This window comes from Aricia agestis, chromosome Z, assembly GCF_905147365.1.
Source record: "Aricia agestis chromosome Z, ilAriAges1.1, whole genome shotgun sequence".
NCBI classification, from domain to species: Eukaryota; Metazoa; Arthropoda; class Insecta; order Lepidoptera; family Lycaenidae; genus Aricia; species Aricia agestis.
The window spans coordinates 19,607,709-19,626,056 of NC_056428.1; the positions used below are offsets into that span (position 1 = coordinate 19,607,709).

An 18,348-nucleotide genomic window follows, 5' to 3' on the forward strand; every position below is an offset into this window, starting at 1 on the left:
TCTATTTTCTTCCAAAAAATTTTTTTGTATTGGGAAATTGACAAAATAGTAATGCAGTAATACAGACTGTGGCCAAAGGTGGCCGAAGAAACACTTTATATTAAAATTTTCAAAACATCTGAATTGAAATTTAGAATTATTATCACTTGGCAGCCGATCTGGGATGAAATTGCTGAAAGACTTGAGATCTCTGGTGTCGGTTTTAGCATCAGCCGAAATGCAGTTTCCGAAAATCGACATTTAGGACACATGTCTTAGTTTTAAAATTATTACACATATTTTAAAATACATCTTTATTCTGCCTCGGTATAAAGTCTATCGAGAACGGTTTGGGTGATGATAATATGCCAACATCTGGTTCGTCGCTAGGCAGAACTCCGTTGCAGCAGTTTATTTTATACTTCTGCAGGATCCCAACAAACACTATGAACAGGAATGACCTGGCGAGGGAATCACCTGGACATCTTCTGCGACCTGCAAAATAAGAAGAGAAAAATAATTATTCCAATGTTTGCAGCTGTTACGGAACGCGCTAAACTTTGAGCTGGGCAAGAATCTATATCTATATACTAATAATATTATAAAGCAGAAGAGTTTGTTTGTTTGAATGCGCTAATCTCAGGAACTAGTGGTCCATTTGAAAAATTCTTTCAGTGTTAATTGAAAGGGCGTATCTCACGAACTACTGGAGTAATTTTTCTGTTATTTGGCACACATAAGAAGTAGACCACGTGAAGGACCATAAGCTATTTTTTGTGGACTAATTTGCTTGTGAAATATCAAATTTACGCGGGCGAAGCCGCGCGGAACGTCTAGTTAAAGAATAAAGTTGTTCCGTCTGATTACGATCTACCAATAACGATCCGATTAGCGTTTAATTAGCGAAAATTTCATCAAAATCGGCCAGGAAACTTTGGAGCCTATAGTCTGAGAGCGATAAGTTGAGAATGGCGAAATATAGAGATAGGGGTCTTAAAAATACGTGCAATAGCTCATTAGATTCGGGAAGACGTCTAGAAAAATTAACCTACCCTTAATACCTAAGCTCTATTATCTATATTTCTCCATTCTCAACTTATCGCTCAGACTACTTCTCGATGCAAACAAGCGAACAAACCGCCCACTATTAGTTTAAAAGCATAAAGTGATTAATTTTAAACGAATTAGCAACAACAAATAGCTAGACCGCAAATAATATTGATTTCAATAATTGTTACATTAAATTATAATAAATTACTACGGGAATTCATAATAATATTATGATAATTCAATTTGAAAATATTGAAAGTGATAGCTCTTCATAGTTACGATCTTAATTGGGTTAAATATAGCTGTTAATAATTTACAATTTATATTTTATTACTGTTTTCGCATTATTAAATTATACCTCTTAATAAAAAGATTCTGTGTTGTTGTGTTCAATTATTTTAATTGAAGATATCATAAGCTACATTATAATTATAATCTCGATTATAAGAAACAGGAAATATAGCCTAAGACCTTAGTGTTAGCCTCAGTTAGGCGCGTGTTATTACGCCCCATCTCACATCTGATTATGGTCTTAAACCCCGCGGCGCTAAAATGGTCACATTTAGCAATTCCTCTCAATCAATTCAGCAAATGAATTGTCAAAACTTTCAAACTGAGTGAATATCTAGACATGAATTGCTAGCAAAGTGACAATTTTGCGATAAAAAAAACATTTGTGATTCATAATGTAAAAAGCGACCATTTTAGCCCCGCTGATCTAAGTATACTCGTAATAACTATGTTTGTGCTTTGATAATAATCGCTGTCCAGACCGTCGCATCGCGTACTCAGACGATCTCTATATCCTCTTTTATAACGATAGCATGAAGACCATTGATTCGCACTCGAGAGGGTGCAGGTACAATCCCGAGTGGTGGTGTGTTCCAACGAGATCTTTTTAAATCTCGAGTATGGCCTGAGTAGGCCCACTATGTTGCGAGAATGCCGTATGAGCTTGGGCAACCATACGGTCATTTAAAATCCCAGGCATTATAGCCTATAGGATTTAAATAGTGGTTACTGCGCTCTGAAAAACCTGTATAAATCATCCGCAATGGATGCAAAGTCCTTGTTTTTAGGTCTCTAGATATACTTACAATACCAACCTTGTCCAAATGGGTAAATGTGTTCCAAATTAACAAATGACCCATCCTCCCCTATAAATCTGTCGGGGTTGAATTTTTCCGGTTCCTCCCATATTTCCGGGTCAAAATGAGTGTCTCCAACGCATATGAGGACCGACGTTTCTTTAGGTAAAACATATTCTCCTAATTTGAAGTCGGTTAAAAGCCTTCTGGGCCCCGCCAAAGGTACTATCACGAAGTACCTCTGAACTTCGTAAAGAAATGCCATCGTGTAAATTAGTCTGGAAAATAAAATATTTTATTATAAATTTTATAGTAACGCAGAAAATATTTTAATTAAAAGATCAGTCTTTATTTTTGTTTTTAGTTTACCTCGGGGTAATTAAGGACTTGTAACTTTCATCCATAAAACTACAGATTCTGTAGTTTTATGGATTGACGGATTTTACCGCTCACTGTGCCCGGCACGCCCCGGCACAGTGAGCGTTAAAATCAGTCAATGCGATGCGACCCGACCGCAATAGTGTGCTATAGCGCATTTTGCGCTGCGCTGAGCCCCGATCCGCCCCGGCACGCCCCGGCGGCCGGCACAGTGAGCGTTAAAATCCGTCAATGCGATGCGACCCGACCCGGCAATAGTGTGCTATAGCGCATTTTGCGCTGCGCTGAGTCCCAATCCGCCCCAGCACGCCCCGGCGGCCGGCACAGTGAGCGTTAAAATCCATCAATGCGATGCGACCCGATCCGGCAATAGTGTGCTATAGCGCATTTGGCGCTGCGCTGAGCCCCGATTCGCCCCGGCACGCCCCGGCGGCCGGCACAGTGAGCGATAAAATCCGTCAATGCGATGCGACCCGGCCCGGCAATAGTATGCTATAGCGCATTTTGCGCTGCGCTGAGCCCCGATCCGCCCCGGCAAGCCCCGGCACGCGCCGACAAACTGTGGGCGTACCTTTTAAGAAGTGAGCATACTGAGACGAGCCGTGCCGGGGCGCAACGCAAAAATCCGCCTCCATATAATATGTATGGAAGTGGATGCGCGTATCGCACACTGTGCCGGAGCGCATCGGCGCGGATTTTTGCGCGGCGGATTTTCGTCAATGCGACACGGCCCGACAAGACCCGCTGCGCCTCGGTAAGACCCGCTGCGCCCCGGCAACAGGCTATAGCAAGCGGAGCGCGAATGTGATGCGATGCGGCCCGGCAAGCCTCGGCTCAAAATCCGTCAATGCGTTGCGCGCTGACCCGCCCCGGCACCCCGCGGCGCTCCCCGGCACAGTGAGCGTTAAAATCCGTTAATGCGATGCGACCCGACCCGACATTAGTGTGCTATAGTGCATTTTGCGCTGCACCGCGCCCCGACCCGCCCCGGCACGCGCCGACAACGTGAGTGCGAACCTTAGATCACCACTTTTCCTGCCATTTTTGTCCTCGCTGTTGTATAAATTCTCTACCATCCTATACATGGGCGTAGCTTGGATTCTATAGGGGGGGGCAGATTATTTTAATATAATATGAGTACTTATATCTCACAATAGTCTTGAAGGTGAGGTAAAAATTAAAAACAAAATTTGATTTAATGCCTCCCCTCTCACCCCGCAACTCTCTCCGCTCCACGTTTAGGTATGAAACTCGTGAGCATTAGCGACCGATCGCTTCTCGCTACGCCCATGATCCTATAGCCAGTGATTTAACATAAAAATGTTATTACCTATTAGTATCCTCCCAGCATGGCGTCTGGTCGCCCAGAACTGTGTTTATCTCGTCATAAATTCTGTTCTGAATAGACGGATTCCTAAGCGCCGCCAACAAAGCAAATTGCAATGAGTTACTCGTCGTCTGTGAGCCCGCTATTAAAATGTCCAAACATATCACTTGTAATTGTTCCTCTGGAATTAACGATTGAAATTAATTATTAGATCCATTTATTGGCATACTCTTTGACCTAAGTTGGTGTATGAAGGCACTCGTGTAGTTAATTTAGGCGCGTAGTAATTAAAAGGCAAATAAAAATCTTAATTGTTATATTTTCTTAATTCTCAAGTATTATTTTATATTAATATATCATATTTTTATATTATTACTATAACAACTAGTTTTTATTATTCGTAGATAACAACTAAGATTTTTATTTATCATATTTATTGGTCACTAAACATCGCGTCTCAAAAAATCTCATCAGAATTGTTCAAGCTTTGAAAGCCCTTAAGAACGTAAACGTAAGAAGGTAAAAGAGATGAATAAAAAAAATAAAAAAACATTTACTTACCTGTGTAGGTACTCCTCCCTTGTCTAACTTCGTTTAAAAATAAATGCATAAAGTCATCTTCAGTTATTTCACCATTTCTGTGTTTGTCTATTGCATCCTGGAAAATAATCATTACAAATACCTATTACATCAAAAGTTTTTGTGTATTTATTGGTTATATTCTGCTTCGTCTCAAAAAATATTATGTTTAGCAAAAACAACATACTTAATAATAACAATATTTAAGAAGAAGCAGAATATAACATTACGAAAACACGAAACTCTAGTTTAATTGTATTTTAGTTTTTAAAATTTTACCAAATACACCCAATATTTTGTTAAATTTAAAAATATACATAACTTTAGATTGGAAACGTTCACAAGAGGTATTAAGTTCTATTTTGCGCAGCACAGCTTAAAATGTCGGAGGAACCAATAACAATTTCAGAGTAAGTAAAATTTAAGGAGTTCCAAATTTCCCTGAGTCAACATTTTATCACTCTAATACAGTCTTTCAATAGCAAATGCTTAAGTTACTGTCGGAAAGACTTACGTGTGCCTATAAATTTGGTAAATTTCCGTTTCTTTAGTACAGAGGAAGAAACGCAAACAAAATCATTATGATTCAAAACATTACGTAGTATCAGATAAATTCGTTTATAGGCAGTACGTTATTTGGTCGGGCTATGTCAAGTTATTGTTGGTGATCTATAATAGTATTCCTAGCTTGACATAACACGAACACATTACATATGTCTACCATCTGCCTATGAATAAATTTATATAGTATTTTCAAAAATGTTATCAAAAATTGCAAAACTTAGGGCCTGTTTCACCACTAACTGATAAGTGCCGGATTGCACAACTTATCTGACAGATAGAGTATGGTGTATGTGTCAGATAAGTTGTGGATAGTCTATCTGGAACTTATCAGCAAGTGGTGAAACAGCCCCTAAACCTATCAACACTAACTATATTTGTTACTCAAAATGCTTACGTCTATGATTTCCGACATCTGTTTATTAGCACTCTTAATCAGGTTATAACCAGACCATTGCGGAAATAGGAATCTGAGCCACGGCCACTGGTTGAGTTTCCCTCCAGACATCGTAAAAGCTTTCGATCTCCTCTCCATCACATCTATTAGATGCATCAGCTTGTCATCATCAATTCTCTCCCCTAGAAAATGCAATTTCAGCGTCTATAAATAACGTCCAATAAAATAAATATTGTTCCGATACAACGTTAGGTTAGGTAAGTAAAGTTGTATGTTAAGTAAGAGATACATTTTGGAGCTACTCAGGGTTACTTTTTAACCCCCGACAAAAAGAGGGGTGTTATAAGTTTGACGTGTCTGTCTGTCTGTTTGTCTGTGTGTGTATCTGTCCGTGGCATCGTAGCATCCAAACGGGTGGACCGATTTTGATCTAATTTTTTTTGTTTGAAAGCTGACATGACCGAGAGTGTTCTTAGCTATAATTCATCATCATCAGCCTGCTCAGTCCAGGACAATCAAGGTTTATCTGGTTCATGAAAGGCCGTTAGCAACTTGTAGTCGTTTGATGGGTTTTATATTTCATTCTAGTTCGTGATATTTATGAATATACAATATACGTATACACATAATAATGGAAAGTTGACCTGGTGCTGCAGCGTCACCTGGTAATCAATAGGATATCCAACTCCTCGCCAACTAAGAGCAGAGGTTTCGTGTTTGGGCTCATTTTAATTGTGACAACCAGTAAGAAGTAGATAAAGTATAAACTGGATTCTATAGGAACCGAGCTTCGTATGAACCCAAAGTGGAGGTTTCATGTTTGGGCTCATTTTAACGGCCTCATCGAAAAGGACATTGATAGATGGTAATCATGAGAATATGATTCTGTTGATAGGAATTATTCTGCACTATAACCAACACAAGTTTAAAAAGTATGAAATAAAATTAAATTAAGAAATTTAAAAAAACCCCCGCCAAAACAACTTTAAAAAGTAATGAAATAATATTTACTGCCTTTAAGTTCAAATAACTCCTAACTTGTGTAAAGTAATATTTTAGTCCACAATTGTTGTCAAAGTGTGTCGGGGGACCGCTAATGTAGATGTTTAATTTCACTTAACAAGTTTAAGGATCAATTCACAGCGATCTGAATCGAGATAGGTAATCAGCGACTTGGCGGTTGTAGGTTGTAGTTTACTTGGCGGTCCCCCGATACACCGTGACAACAATTATGGCCTAAAATATTACTTTACACAAGTTAGGAATTATTTGAACTTAAAGGCAGTAAATATTATTTCATTACTTTTTAAAGTTGTTTTGGCAGGGTTTTTTTTTTAATTTCTTAATATATGTGCTAATTTAAATCCGTCTAGCCAATTATTCGTGTTAAGTACATTAATTTTCAGTGTCTATAATTCAAGCTACGTGGCAAGTAGTTGAGTCTTTGTGATTGTTTCGTAGTCTTGACCATAATATTAAAATCTTCGCTTTATTTGCCTAAAATCAAACAGCGCTCATTGCCGCAATTTCTATGAAATAAAATAAAAAATACCAAAAATATTTCCTATAACGAGAAAAACTATCGGGTGCCATAAACAATATTCAGCTTACAGCAAACGAAACCCTACTAAGTTGAGCAAGTTCCCGGCATAAAAGGAAAATAATATTTGTTTCATATTTTCCGCAACACGGCGAAGGTTTCATGTTTTCTCTGGCCAGAGTTTAAATAATTGCTGTAGTTCAAGTAACTTTTAACTCGGTTTCTGTTCCATTCGAAGAAAAGCACGAAAGGAAACTATGAATAATTGCCAGTATTTCTCTCAATACTCACTTTTATGATCGGTATTTACTCTTTGTGATCGGTTTTATTGTATCATTAACTATACCTCTTGTTTCAATAACTACACAGTTACTTTAATTGCCACTATGGAATTTATCTTAATATAATATATGTGGCTCAGTTGGTGGGCTGTAGGTAGCTCAAGCTGGGGGTCGCAGGTACGAATCCCGCCGACGGAACATAAAGTTTTCAAAGTACCTGGGTCATGGATGTGTATTAAATATGTGTATCATTTAATAAAAATCTTAAATATATGCATAGAATAAAAGTATTAAAATACACACAAGTTCTTCAGGTACTACCACGGGGCCAGATTGACATGGTGTGAAGCGTCCAATATACACTTAACTCAAATTACTGACTGACTGACTGACATAGTGATCTATCAACGCACAGCCTAAACCACTGGACGGATAGGGCTGAAATTTGGCATGCAGGTAGATGTTACAGCGTAGGCATCCGCTAAGAAATGATTTTGATCACTTCAACCCCCAAGTTGTTAAAATAGGGGATGAAAGATTGTATATACCTATATACTGCTTCTATATAGGTATATATATAGGTATATATACCTATATATATACCTATATAGAAGCAGTATTACCTAATACTGCTTCTTAACGCGAGCGAAGCCGCGGGCAAAAGCTTTTTTTTTTTTTAAATCTATGGACGCTTCACACCACGTCAGTCTGGCCCCGTGCTAAGTACCTAAAGGACTTGTGTTACAGGTACCAGACAACGGAAATATATTTAATACTTTTATACTATACATATACTCGTATTTAAGATTTTTATTATATCATACACATATTTAATACACATCCAGACCCGGGAGCATTGAAAACTTTTTGTTCCGTCGGCGGGATTCGAACCCGCGACCCCCGGCTTGAGCTACCAACTCGCTCACCACTGAGCCACGGAGGTTATATAATAAATATAATAAAATATTATAATATAATAATGTTATTTCGATACGTGGCAGAGCCATGCTTCGGCACGAATGGGCCGGCTCGGCCGGAGAAATACCACGTTCTCACAGAAAACCGGCGTGAAACAGCGCTTGCACTGTGTTTCGCCGAGTGAGTGAGTTTACCGGAGGCCCAATTCCCTTCCCTATTCTCCCCTATTACCTTCCCTTCCTATCCCTACTTTCCCATATTATCCTATTCCCTCTTAAAAGGCTGGCAACGCACCTGCAGCTCTTCTGATGCTGCGAGTGTCCATGGGACACGGAAGTTGCTTTCCATCAGGTGACCCGTTTGCTCGTTTGCCCGCTTCTTTCATAAAAAAAAATAATCTTTTAGACACCTTTAACAATACACTCGTCTATTTTATTTTATTGAGATTTTGTGAAAATTTAAAGTGTCTATATGTTGCTATCATGGATTACGAGCCAAATAGACCAAAATGATGACCTTAAATATTGACTTAAATTTTTTAAAGTATTTGTTGTTTTAGCGGCACCAGAAGTACATAATCTGCGAAAATTTCAGAAGTCTAGCTATATTGGTTCTTGTGTTACAGCCTGGAGACAGATAGACAGACATACAGACAGACAGACGGACGGACAGACAGACGGACAGACAGAAGGACAGACATCGAAGTCACAGTAATAGGATCCCGTTTTTACCCTTTAGGTACGGAACCCTAAAACAGCAGAACTCGGTCTCATTACTATTTGGTCTATTTAAAACATCTATTTAATTTATTCGCTCACCAGCTGTGAATTTCCATAGTGTGTTCATCACTGATATTGCCAACTGCCCCTTGGGGTTAATGGGCTTGTGTCTGTTCTTGTCTATGTAGTCGATGATGTGCAGCATCTCTTTCTGGACCTCAGCCTCCATTGTGGTCTTGCCGAAGCCAACATTCTTCAAATGCTTCACCGTAAAACTTCGATGCTCCTTCCAAAGAGGGCCATCGGTGAATGTTATACCTGTATCAATGATTTTAGATAAGTATATTCTTCTTTGCTTAGCACTATCAGAGAAATAGATTCACAGGTTGGTGTAGCAACTGTATTTTGGTACGACTGACATTGACATGACAGAGGCCAACCAAATATTATTTGAATCATACATAATATTAAAAGGTTAATCGATGACCTATTAAATTATCATTATTTTTTGTATTTTTTAATATATATCTTATTGAATTAAATCAGTACAAAAAAATCTTTTTAAATATCTAAAATTTCTTTTAAATTAGAACCTTTACGTTCCTACTTCACAGACATCAAAGCAACGACTATAAGCCATTACGTGCATTAAACTCACCCATTCTTTTGCCTAAGCATCTCAGTCTTAGGAAATAATTGTCCGGTCGACCGTCAAAGGCAGATTCTTTGAAAGCTATCCTCAAATTCTTTTCTCCAAACAGAACTACTAAGCGCTCAGATCCCAACTTGAGACCAAGAATATCAGTTGAGTACTCCTTGGCTAAATGCGATAGTGCCTTCCATTGTGAACCGTGCTTTAGCATTAACTTCTGAACTATCGCGCTGCTGCCGAAATAGGGATACCATTGTGGACCTGAAATGGAAGACAACATAAGATTTAAAAAAAAAAAACGTAACTATGTTTGTGATGGGGTAGCGTTTTGCTTTACGTTTTACCAATTATGACAGCGATGAAAGTAAACAAAGTAAAGGTAAATAAAAAATCGCCTCGGCATACGAAAATTGGTTTGAAAAAGACAAGTATTTTGGGAGTCTTCGGATATCTTTAAATTATGAAATAGTCTCAGAATCTTACAAATAATCGCTACTAGGTTTTCGATACTAACTACCAAATTTCCATCAAAGTCGATCAAACACGCAATAAAAAGGGACAATTTTGTGTCGCTTTAACCAAGTTCCATTAAAACAGTGCCGTAAAGTCTCCTTTCTTCTGCATTATTTATGTAAGACCTTGTACGTTGCAGGGCTTAAAGTTTAATATATTATTGCTTTATTAGGGCTGCTTGGTACATCTATAACCGCGATGCGCGATCGCATCTTGCTTCCTAGTGTCTAGTAAAAAATAGTAGATTGAGTATCGATAATAGACAACACGGCAGACGACTATAGGCTGATATGATGATGATGATGAATAGACAACAGGAGTTTTGATTAGAATGCTCAAAAATAAACTATCGAAGTAGCTTAGTACGGGGCCAGACTGACGTGGTGTGAAGGCAGCGTCCATAGATATTATTATTATTATTTGCAGCGCACTTTTTTCAGATTTTAAAGTACCGTAAGAAATGTTAAAATCACAAGACACGTGACCTGATTGAAAATTCGTAAGACGAAGAGAGAATATTACCGGTGGCGTAGCTTAAGAGTTGGAATCCATTTTCCCTTGTATCTAACCCGTTGATTTTTCATGAAATTATTTTTAAATTATGGTGTCATTATTAATTTTTCGTTACATCGCATCGCGTTCCTGTGTGGTCTGACCTCATATTTCTGTATCTCGTATGTCATGCTTCGTGTAAAAGCTGGTTCATGTGTATGAAAATTAATATGAGAATTCAAGGGTAAGGTTAAGGTAGTCATTTATTATTTAATATAAAGCTTAGTGTAAAGAGAACATGAGCTTCATTGAATTTATTTTACATGTTTTCCGCGATTGTTTTTATTTTTACGAGATAAAAAAGTGAAAATATCATCTTTGTAATGCGCTAAGTACTCACATACGGTTTTACTCGATCGAGCAATCACGTAGAGTAAAAACCATCTGCACTACTCGATAGTTTTACTCCCAATCGAGCAAAAATTATCGTGTGGACCGCAAAACTCTACTCTCACTCTTTAGTAGGTATGGCGACGTTAAGCTCGACGGCTTGCGTCGAGTAAATTCGAAGGAAATAATTTATTTAATTCCATCGAGCCGGCTCGATGCGAGCTTTCGAGCTGTGAGTTTTACGGTCCACACGATAATTTTTACTCGATGCGGAGTAAAACTATCGGGCAAAACCGTATGTGAGTACTTAGCAATATAGAGACTTTCAACCACCTTACAACTTACATTTTACAAGGATGTTTTGACTATATTGTCATCCATGTGGATGACATAGTGTCGCGAGTCGCGACTCACGGAGTATGGATGAAGCAGTGAACACTCAAAGTGACACAAGCTTGATGTTTTTCTGGACACAATATCACTGTCATGATATTTAGATGACAGACAGACAAAGACTCGCACTTGTAATTACAAGTGCTCTATATAGCCACGTTAATATGCCTTGGTCATCAGTGCAAATATGGAAATTCATTATAATAAATAATTGAATAAACATTTAGAAGGTCAGGTACATAATATGAATAAACATTTTTAAGGTTGAGTATCACTATCATAAGCATAAGTAATTTGAATCATCATAATTTAAAATTAACTTTATAATAATTACAACTTATTACAATACCTAATCAATTAAAGTACTCGCGGATTAAATAAACATTAATTAATGTAAATGAATACATTAGTGGAACAACCAGGTAAGTAACAATTAAAAAATTGCCGCGTTTTGCATAAATATATAATATGCAAAAAATGGCAATTAAAGTAAATAGGTTAATCGGGAAAATGATTTGAAATAAAAAATATCCCAACAAAAAACATTTCATGAAAAATATTACCTCGATGACCACAAAAGTTTTGCCCTGTGAAAAAGATATCAGATCTAACGTAGACTTGTACTAATGTATTCTGTAGTAGAGCAAAGCTTCTGAATCTACGCGGCCTAACTCTATCGACCCTAACTCCAACAAATTCTACATATCAGAAAGTATATCGATGGCCCCAACGAATAAACGTGCAATCGAAAAAAGACAACTTTTCAGGAAGACAAAAAAACGTTTGGAATCACATAACTTTGACTACATAATAAATAGACAAATATAATAAAAAAAATATCTTTCAGCTCATATATTTATTAAAAATCAAATATTAACCGTTTACCACATATTTAAGAAAAACCATATTAAATTATTATTCTAGTGACTAATATGTGACTCGATAACACTATTGTATCAATGCACGTTTATTCGTGTCATAAATGTAGTTTTAACAAGTGCAGTGAAATGTTGCATAGTTATTCCACGTATTTTTTTCCCCTTGAGCCATGTTCTGGTCATTTACACGCTTATTCCTGTATATTTTGTTGCTTCTTTGTAAAGATAAAAGCCCGTATATTAGTGTTAAGAAGATCGACTTATTATTTATGTAATACGACCGTATAAGTGCTTGGTATAAAATATAAATCTATACTAATATTGTGAAGTGGAAGAGTTTGTTTGTTTGAAAGCGCTAATCTCAGGAACTGAACTGAAAAATTATTTCGTTGTTAGATGGCTCATTTATTGAGAAAGGCTACAGACTATAAATTATCACTCTAAGACTAATAGAAGCGAAGAAACATAGGAAAATGTGGAAAAAGCCGGGAAAATTACTTAAATTTCCATTTCTTAACATTATCTCGCGAACTACTGGATGAATTTTTAAGTTATTTGGCACATATGTAGACCATGATGTAAAGGAACATAAACTATTTTTTGCGAGAAAATGTACGGTTTTCGTAAAATTTATCATTTATGTGGTCGAGGCCGCGTGGAACGTCTAGCTCGCTAACATTTTCTTGTTAACGGTTCAGTGATAATATTGTTGACCTATTGTTGTTGTTGATAAATATTGACCTTCCTCACGCCTATGCGTTAATACATACATATAAAATGGAGTACAAACTTGCCTATACATCCTTAAAGAGAGAGATCACTCGGGCAAAGTAAACAGCACGTCAATAGCATTAGTGAGAGACGCGAGTGCCTTTCTATTGGAACCCGTGAATTCTGGTCCCTGGCCTAAGCTATTGAAGGATATTTCTGAAAGCCATCCTACCATTCCTACAAGTAGGAAATGGATCGTTAGCCCACGACGCAAAATACAAAGACGATATTCTGTGTAAGCTCTTTGCGTCAAACTCGACCCTTGATGACCTTGGGATAAAAACCGCCGACCATACCACAATGCAGGTGCATCATGTCGGATATTAGGTTACTACAGCGCCCAAAGTGAATAGCCCCGCGTGCCCTTGATATCCAAAAGTCGAGTGGGCCTGATGGAAACCCTCCTATTGTGTTGAAAAAGTGTACTTTAGAGTTGGCTCCGGTCTTAACGCGTCGTTTTCGGTTCTCCTACCCTTCTGGAATTGTCCCGGCTTCTTAGATGAAAGCCTTAGTGTATTCGATCCCTAAAAAAGGTGACTGCTCAAATCCTTCCAACTACAAACCAATTGCTAAATCCTCCTTCTCGAAGATAATGGAATCCATTATCAGCTCTTTCAATACTTTACTAATTTGGGTAAGGCTCTTGCACGTTTATTCGTTGGGGCCATCGATATATTATGGCTTCTGATATGTAATCTAAGTTTAGTATACTAAACTTAAATTACATACCAAATTTCAGCTGTCTAGCACTTAAGGAAGCAGCCAAACATTTTGATGATCATCAGTGTGTCAGTGAGTCAGTGACTAAATCGGCGTATTTTAGATATCAATAAAATCTTAAGTACTAAAATTTTTCAATTGAGACTTTGTATGTTTAATGAGTCTATTGATTAAACATCATATTCTGAAAATATGAACTATTTGTCACAACGGACACCAATTCAATGAGGGTTCAAAAAAACGACGAAACACTTTAACATGATTAATACCCGATTTCTCTTTGTTTTAAAGTTTAGCGTTGTGTCCCTTGATCAAAATTAGATTACTATCAAGCAAATTTTTTGTGAATAGCTTCATTTTACCCCTACACCCTACAAAAATACGGAAGTAAGCCATGAAAAATTTACTGCGATAAAGTCAGATGAAAATTTAAAAATCAGCCAAGTGCGAGTCAGACTCGCGCACGAAGGGTTCCGTACCATTATAGAGCAAAATTGGGCCATAGATTGTGTTTTGTATGAGAGCACCGCTTAATTTTTATTTTACCTTAATAGTATATCAATAATTGCAACAGGTAGGTGTTGCCATTATTGATATAGAGCAAAAAAGGCCAAAATCTGTGAAAATTTGAAATCTCTAGCTATTACCGTTCTTGAGTTACTGTCTGGAGACACAAATACAGACAGACAGACGGACAGACGAACAGACGGACAGACAACAAAGTCTTAGTAATAGTGTCCCGTTTTTACCTTTTGGGTACGGAACCTTATAACAAACTATTGTCTCATTATCTCAAAAATGTAGATTAAAAAATGTTTCTAGGGAATGACTATTAAGTTTTCGCTAATTACTTTAACAATTATTTTTAACTGTGGTTTGCCAACGACTAAAGATTGGTTATACAAAAAAATTGTTCTGAATTTTCGGAGTAACACATAATTGTTACTCAAAAAATTCATAACTATTGTTGGCGTATAAACGCAAAAAAATTCTTAGTCACGATTAAACTGAATATTTCATTAATTATGATTTATTTCGCAAGTTCTGCATTATAATTAATATAAACTTATAAATGAAACAACCTATAATAATGATTAGTAACAATTATTGTTAATTATTTTATGCTCTGTATTTTAGAATTTTTTGCACTTCAAACTTCCATAGTTTAATGTTTGGATAAGGTACGCGTAAGTTGTAACGTATCGCAGTGGAGTGGGCCGCGTCTTTTAGGGTTCCGTACCCAAAGGGTAAAAAAGGGACCCTATTACTGAGACTTCGATGTCTGTCCATCTATCCGTCTGTCCGCCTGTCCGTCTGTCTCCAGGCTGTAACTCAAGAACCGCTATAGCTAGAATTCTGAAATTTTCACAGAATGTATATATCTGTTGTCGCTATAACAACAAATACTAAAACAGAATAAAATTAATATTTATTCCCATACAATAAACGTGATTTTTTGGCCTTTTTTGCTATATATCAATAATGGCAACAGGTAGGTACTTGATTCTTTCTCAAAGTCCTTAATTAAATGTGTACTTTAATATTTTATAATAATATTATAATAAAATAAAAAAAATTATAATCCCATATAAAAACACAAGTTTTGGCTTAATTTTGCTTTATAATGGTACAGAGCCCTACGTGCGCGAGTCCGACTCGCACTTGGCCAATTTTTAAAAATTATTTACAGCTGTTGTAGTACTCCCAACATAATGAGCATAATGTATCGCTAGAATATTTTAATCTAAGTGGAGATGGGTTAGTTGTCTTAAAAATAAACTTGATTCACATATGATATTTGACGACTGACACCATGGATAATGCATGCATTCTACGAATTCCTCGAGTATGGTTTCCGGTAAATATTATGGTTTCAAATATGAGACATCTTGTATATTGGATGGCTATACGTGGGAGAGTTATGCTTCAGCACGAATGGGCCAGCTCGACCGGAGAAATACCACGTTCTCACAGAAAACCGGCGTGAAACAGCGCTTGCGCTGTGTTTCGCCGAGTAAGTGAGTTTACTGGAGGCCCAATTCCCTTCCCTTCCCATCCCTACCCTTCCCTATTACCCTATTTCCTCTTAAAGGCCGGCAACGCACCTGCAGCTCTTCTGATGCTGCGAGTGTCCATGGGCGATGGAAGTTGCTTTCCATCAGGTGACCCGTTTGCTCGTTTGCCCCCTTCTTTCATTAAAAAAAAAAATATTACTATTCAAATATTCAATATTCATACAGGCTGTAACAAAACAAAGTTGAAAGTGATAATACTTTAGTCTTTAGTGTTTGAACATTGTATACATCCCGTGTTTATTATGAGTCAATGGTTACAGTGCGCTGAAAGAGAAAAATATTTTTTAAATTTTGTATGGGCATAACGCTTGGGCTCTATGCCCATACAAATCACAAAAAAATCTACTTTTAGCGCCGCTATTTTCGCAGCGAACTCATAATACAATTGGGACACATACACACCCTAAAGTATTATCACTTTGTTTTGTTATACCCTCTATAACCTTGGTTACTAAAAATATTTATGAAAAAGAAAAAAACTTTTTAGCAAGGAGTTGGCTCGCACATTTTCGTGTTTTTGACTACCGAAATTCCAAGCAAAAGCTCTAGGCAAAAGAAGTTCTAGGTGCAGATAATAAAGATTACATAAATAAGAAATGGTCATTAATTGATATGAATACTATAAACATTTCGCAGCATTATGTTTAAATAAATAATTTTGTGAATGAGAAATTCGCAATATTTTGCCATCATCAAATATATACATTTTTTTAAATTATAGCAGAGAGTGTATAACATGCATAACATTACAATATTATTGTGAGTTTCACTGTGTCAAAATAATCAAAATATAATGTATTGAATAAGTGGTAATAACATGAACACTCATGAATTCTAATGAAAAAAATGAAGAAGAATGGCTAACTATTTATAGATGTTGCTACGAAGAGTCTTACAAGCATAATATATATTATCCATAATTACCATATTATGTATTATCGGCTGCACTCACAGGAGGGATTTAATAATGACTTAAAAATTATGGAAAAGTATGACAGAAAATGTCCATACATTATACAAGTATTGTAAATGTATGGCCATTATATATATATATATATATATATATATATATATATATATATATATATATATATATATATATATATATATATATATATATATATATATATATATATATATATATATATATATATAATTTTAGCTTGAAACACAGGGTATCCTAGTTCAGGCAATACTATAATCATTAAATTTGTACTTATTTAGTTTAAGTAGCTCTAATATAATAATTGTATCTCACCATCATTGTAAATACTGAATAAATATTATTATTATTTATTAATATTATTATCTGTCAAGTTCTTCAATAAATAAAATATAAAGCGCCACAGGTTATATCATAAATCTTCGTTAAATTATAGCATAATTAAATATCTCCATATGATCGATAGAGAAGTGTAGCCGTACTCGTATGTCAAACACATGCCATCAGAATAGTCACACAAAAAACACATTCGCATCCCAATTAGCGCACTATATTTAGCTTACCCGGTGGATACTTTCTCGGTTTGAGCACGCCGCTCACCACATACCATAACACCGCGACGGTAACACACAGGAGCGTCACAGTGTACATTTTGACCACCAACACCGACGACTGAGTTATGACTGTACCACGATAACATATATACCAGCACTTACGTCACTAATGACGGCCGGGAATTTTATCACCATGTGGTGAATATGGTGAACACTACAGTAGTCGGTACGACGACATTTAACTATTATTAGCGTAACGATCTTGAATGAAAACGAATTGATCGACTCTGAAGTTCCTGTGACTCTGGGAGTGATCTTTATGTCGCTAGCATAGAGGCTAGAGATAAACAGTAATTGTCTGTATGGAGTGTTTAAATTATTTTGTGTTAAAAAAATAAGTGAGCTTCAGTTGAGTCATCAAGTGCCTACTTACAATATGATTTTTGGGTTAAATAAGTTTTTAATACTAAAATAATAAATTATAAATTATAATATAATATTACTCGTGTATTATCGATACCCGAAATTTTAAATGTCTTAAAGGACAAAGAAGACAAAAACGAGCTAGAGCTTTCAAAGTCTAGAATATAAAGGTCACTTTTAGAATTCCTTAGTCAACAAGGAAGTTGTTGACTACGGATCCCTAAAAAATCTAAAAATGACCTTATAGTTTCGGTCTGTCCGTCCGTTTGTCCGTCTGTCTATTTGTCCGTCTGTCTGTCTGTCTGTCCACGCTTTTACTCAGAGGCTATAGGACCTACAAAGCTGTAATTTGGCATGAATGCACATAATATTATTAAGGATGCTGACAAAATGGTATATAAAATCTTAATTTTTTTATGGTACCTCCCCTACACATCAAGCGCGGATGATTTTTTTTTCGCGTCCTTCCCACGGTGTGGGGTGTCGTTGGATATATTTTTTTCCTAGATCATTTTCCGATTTAGGGATCCTTTTGTGAAATATTAAGTTTCAAAGCGGAAAAAATCATTAGAGTCACGGGAGTAAGAAATATGCTGAATTTAAATAGAAAATTATCATGGCTAAGAAGACTTTATAAGTTATTGAGTAATAGTCGATAAACTAAAAAAAAATCTCGACGAGGTATAAAGGAACTTGTTCTAATTCCCTTGAACGGAACTGAAATTAT

The 18,348-nt window shown here is 36.5% G+C and overlaps 1 protein-coding gene across 1 annotated transcript; it reads right to left on the minus strand.

Annotated features, from left to right (window-relative positions):
* Positions 1-258: 258 nt before the first annotated feature.
* LOC121739182 (probable cytochrome P450 305a1) lies at positions 259-17,378 on the minus strand. Its single transcript, XM_042131531.1, has 8 exons — positions 17,208-17,378; positions 9,476-9,730; positions 8,917-9,135; positions 5,360-5,541; positions 4,384-4,480; positions 3,826-4,003; positions 2,136-2,395; positions 259-474 (listed from the first exon to the last, which is right to left on the minus strand). The coding sequence occupies exons 1-8, from the start codon at positions 17,293-17,295 to the stop codon at positions 281-283; spliced, it is 1,473 nt and encodes a 490-aa protein (XP_041987465.1). The 5' UTR covers positions 17,296-17,378; the 3' UTR covers positions 259-280.
* Positions 17,379-18,348: the final 970 nt, after the last annotated feature.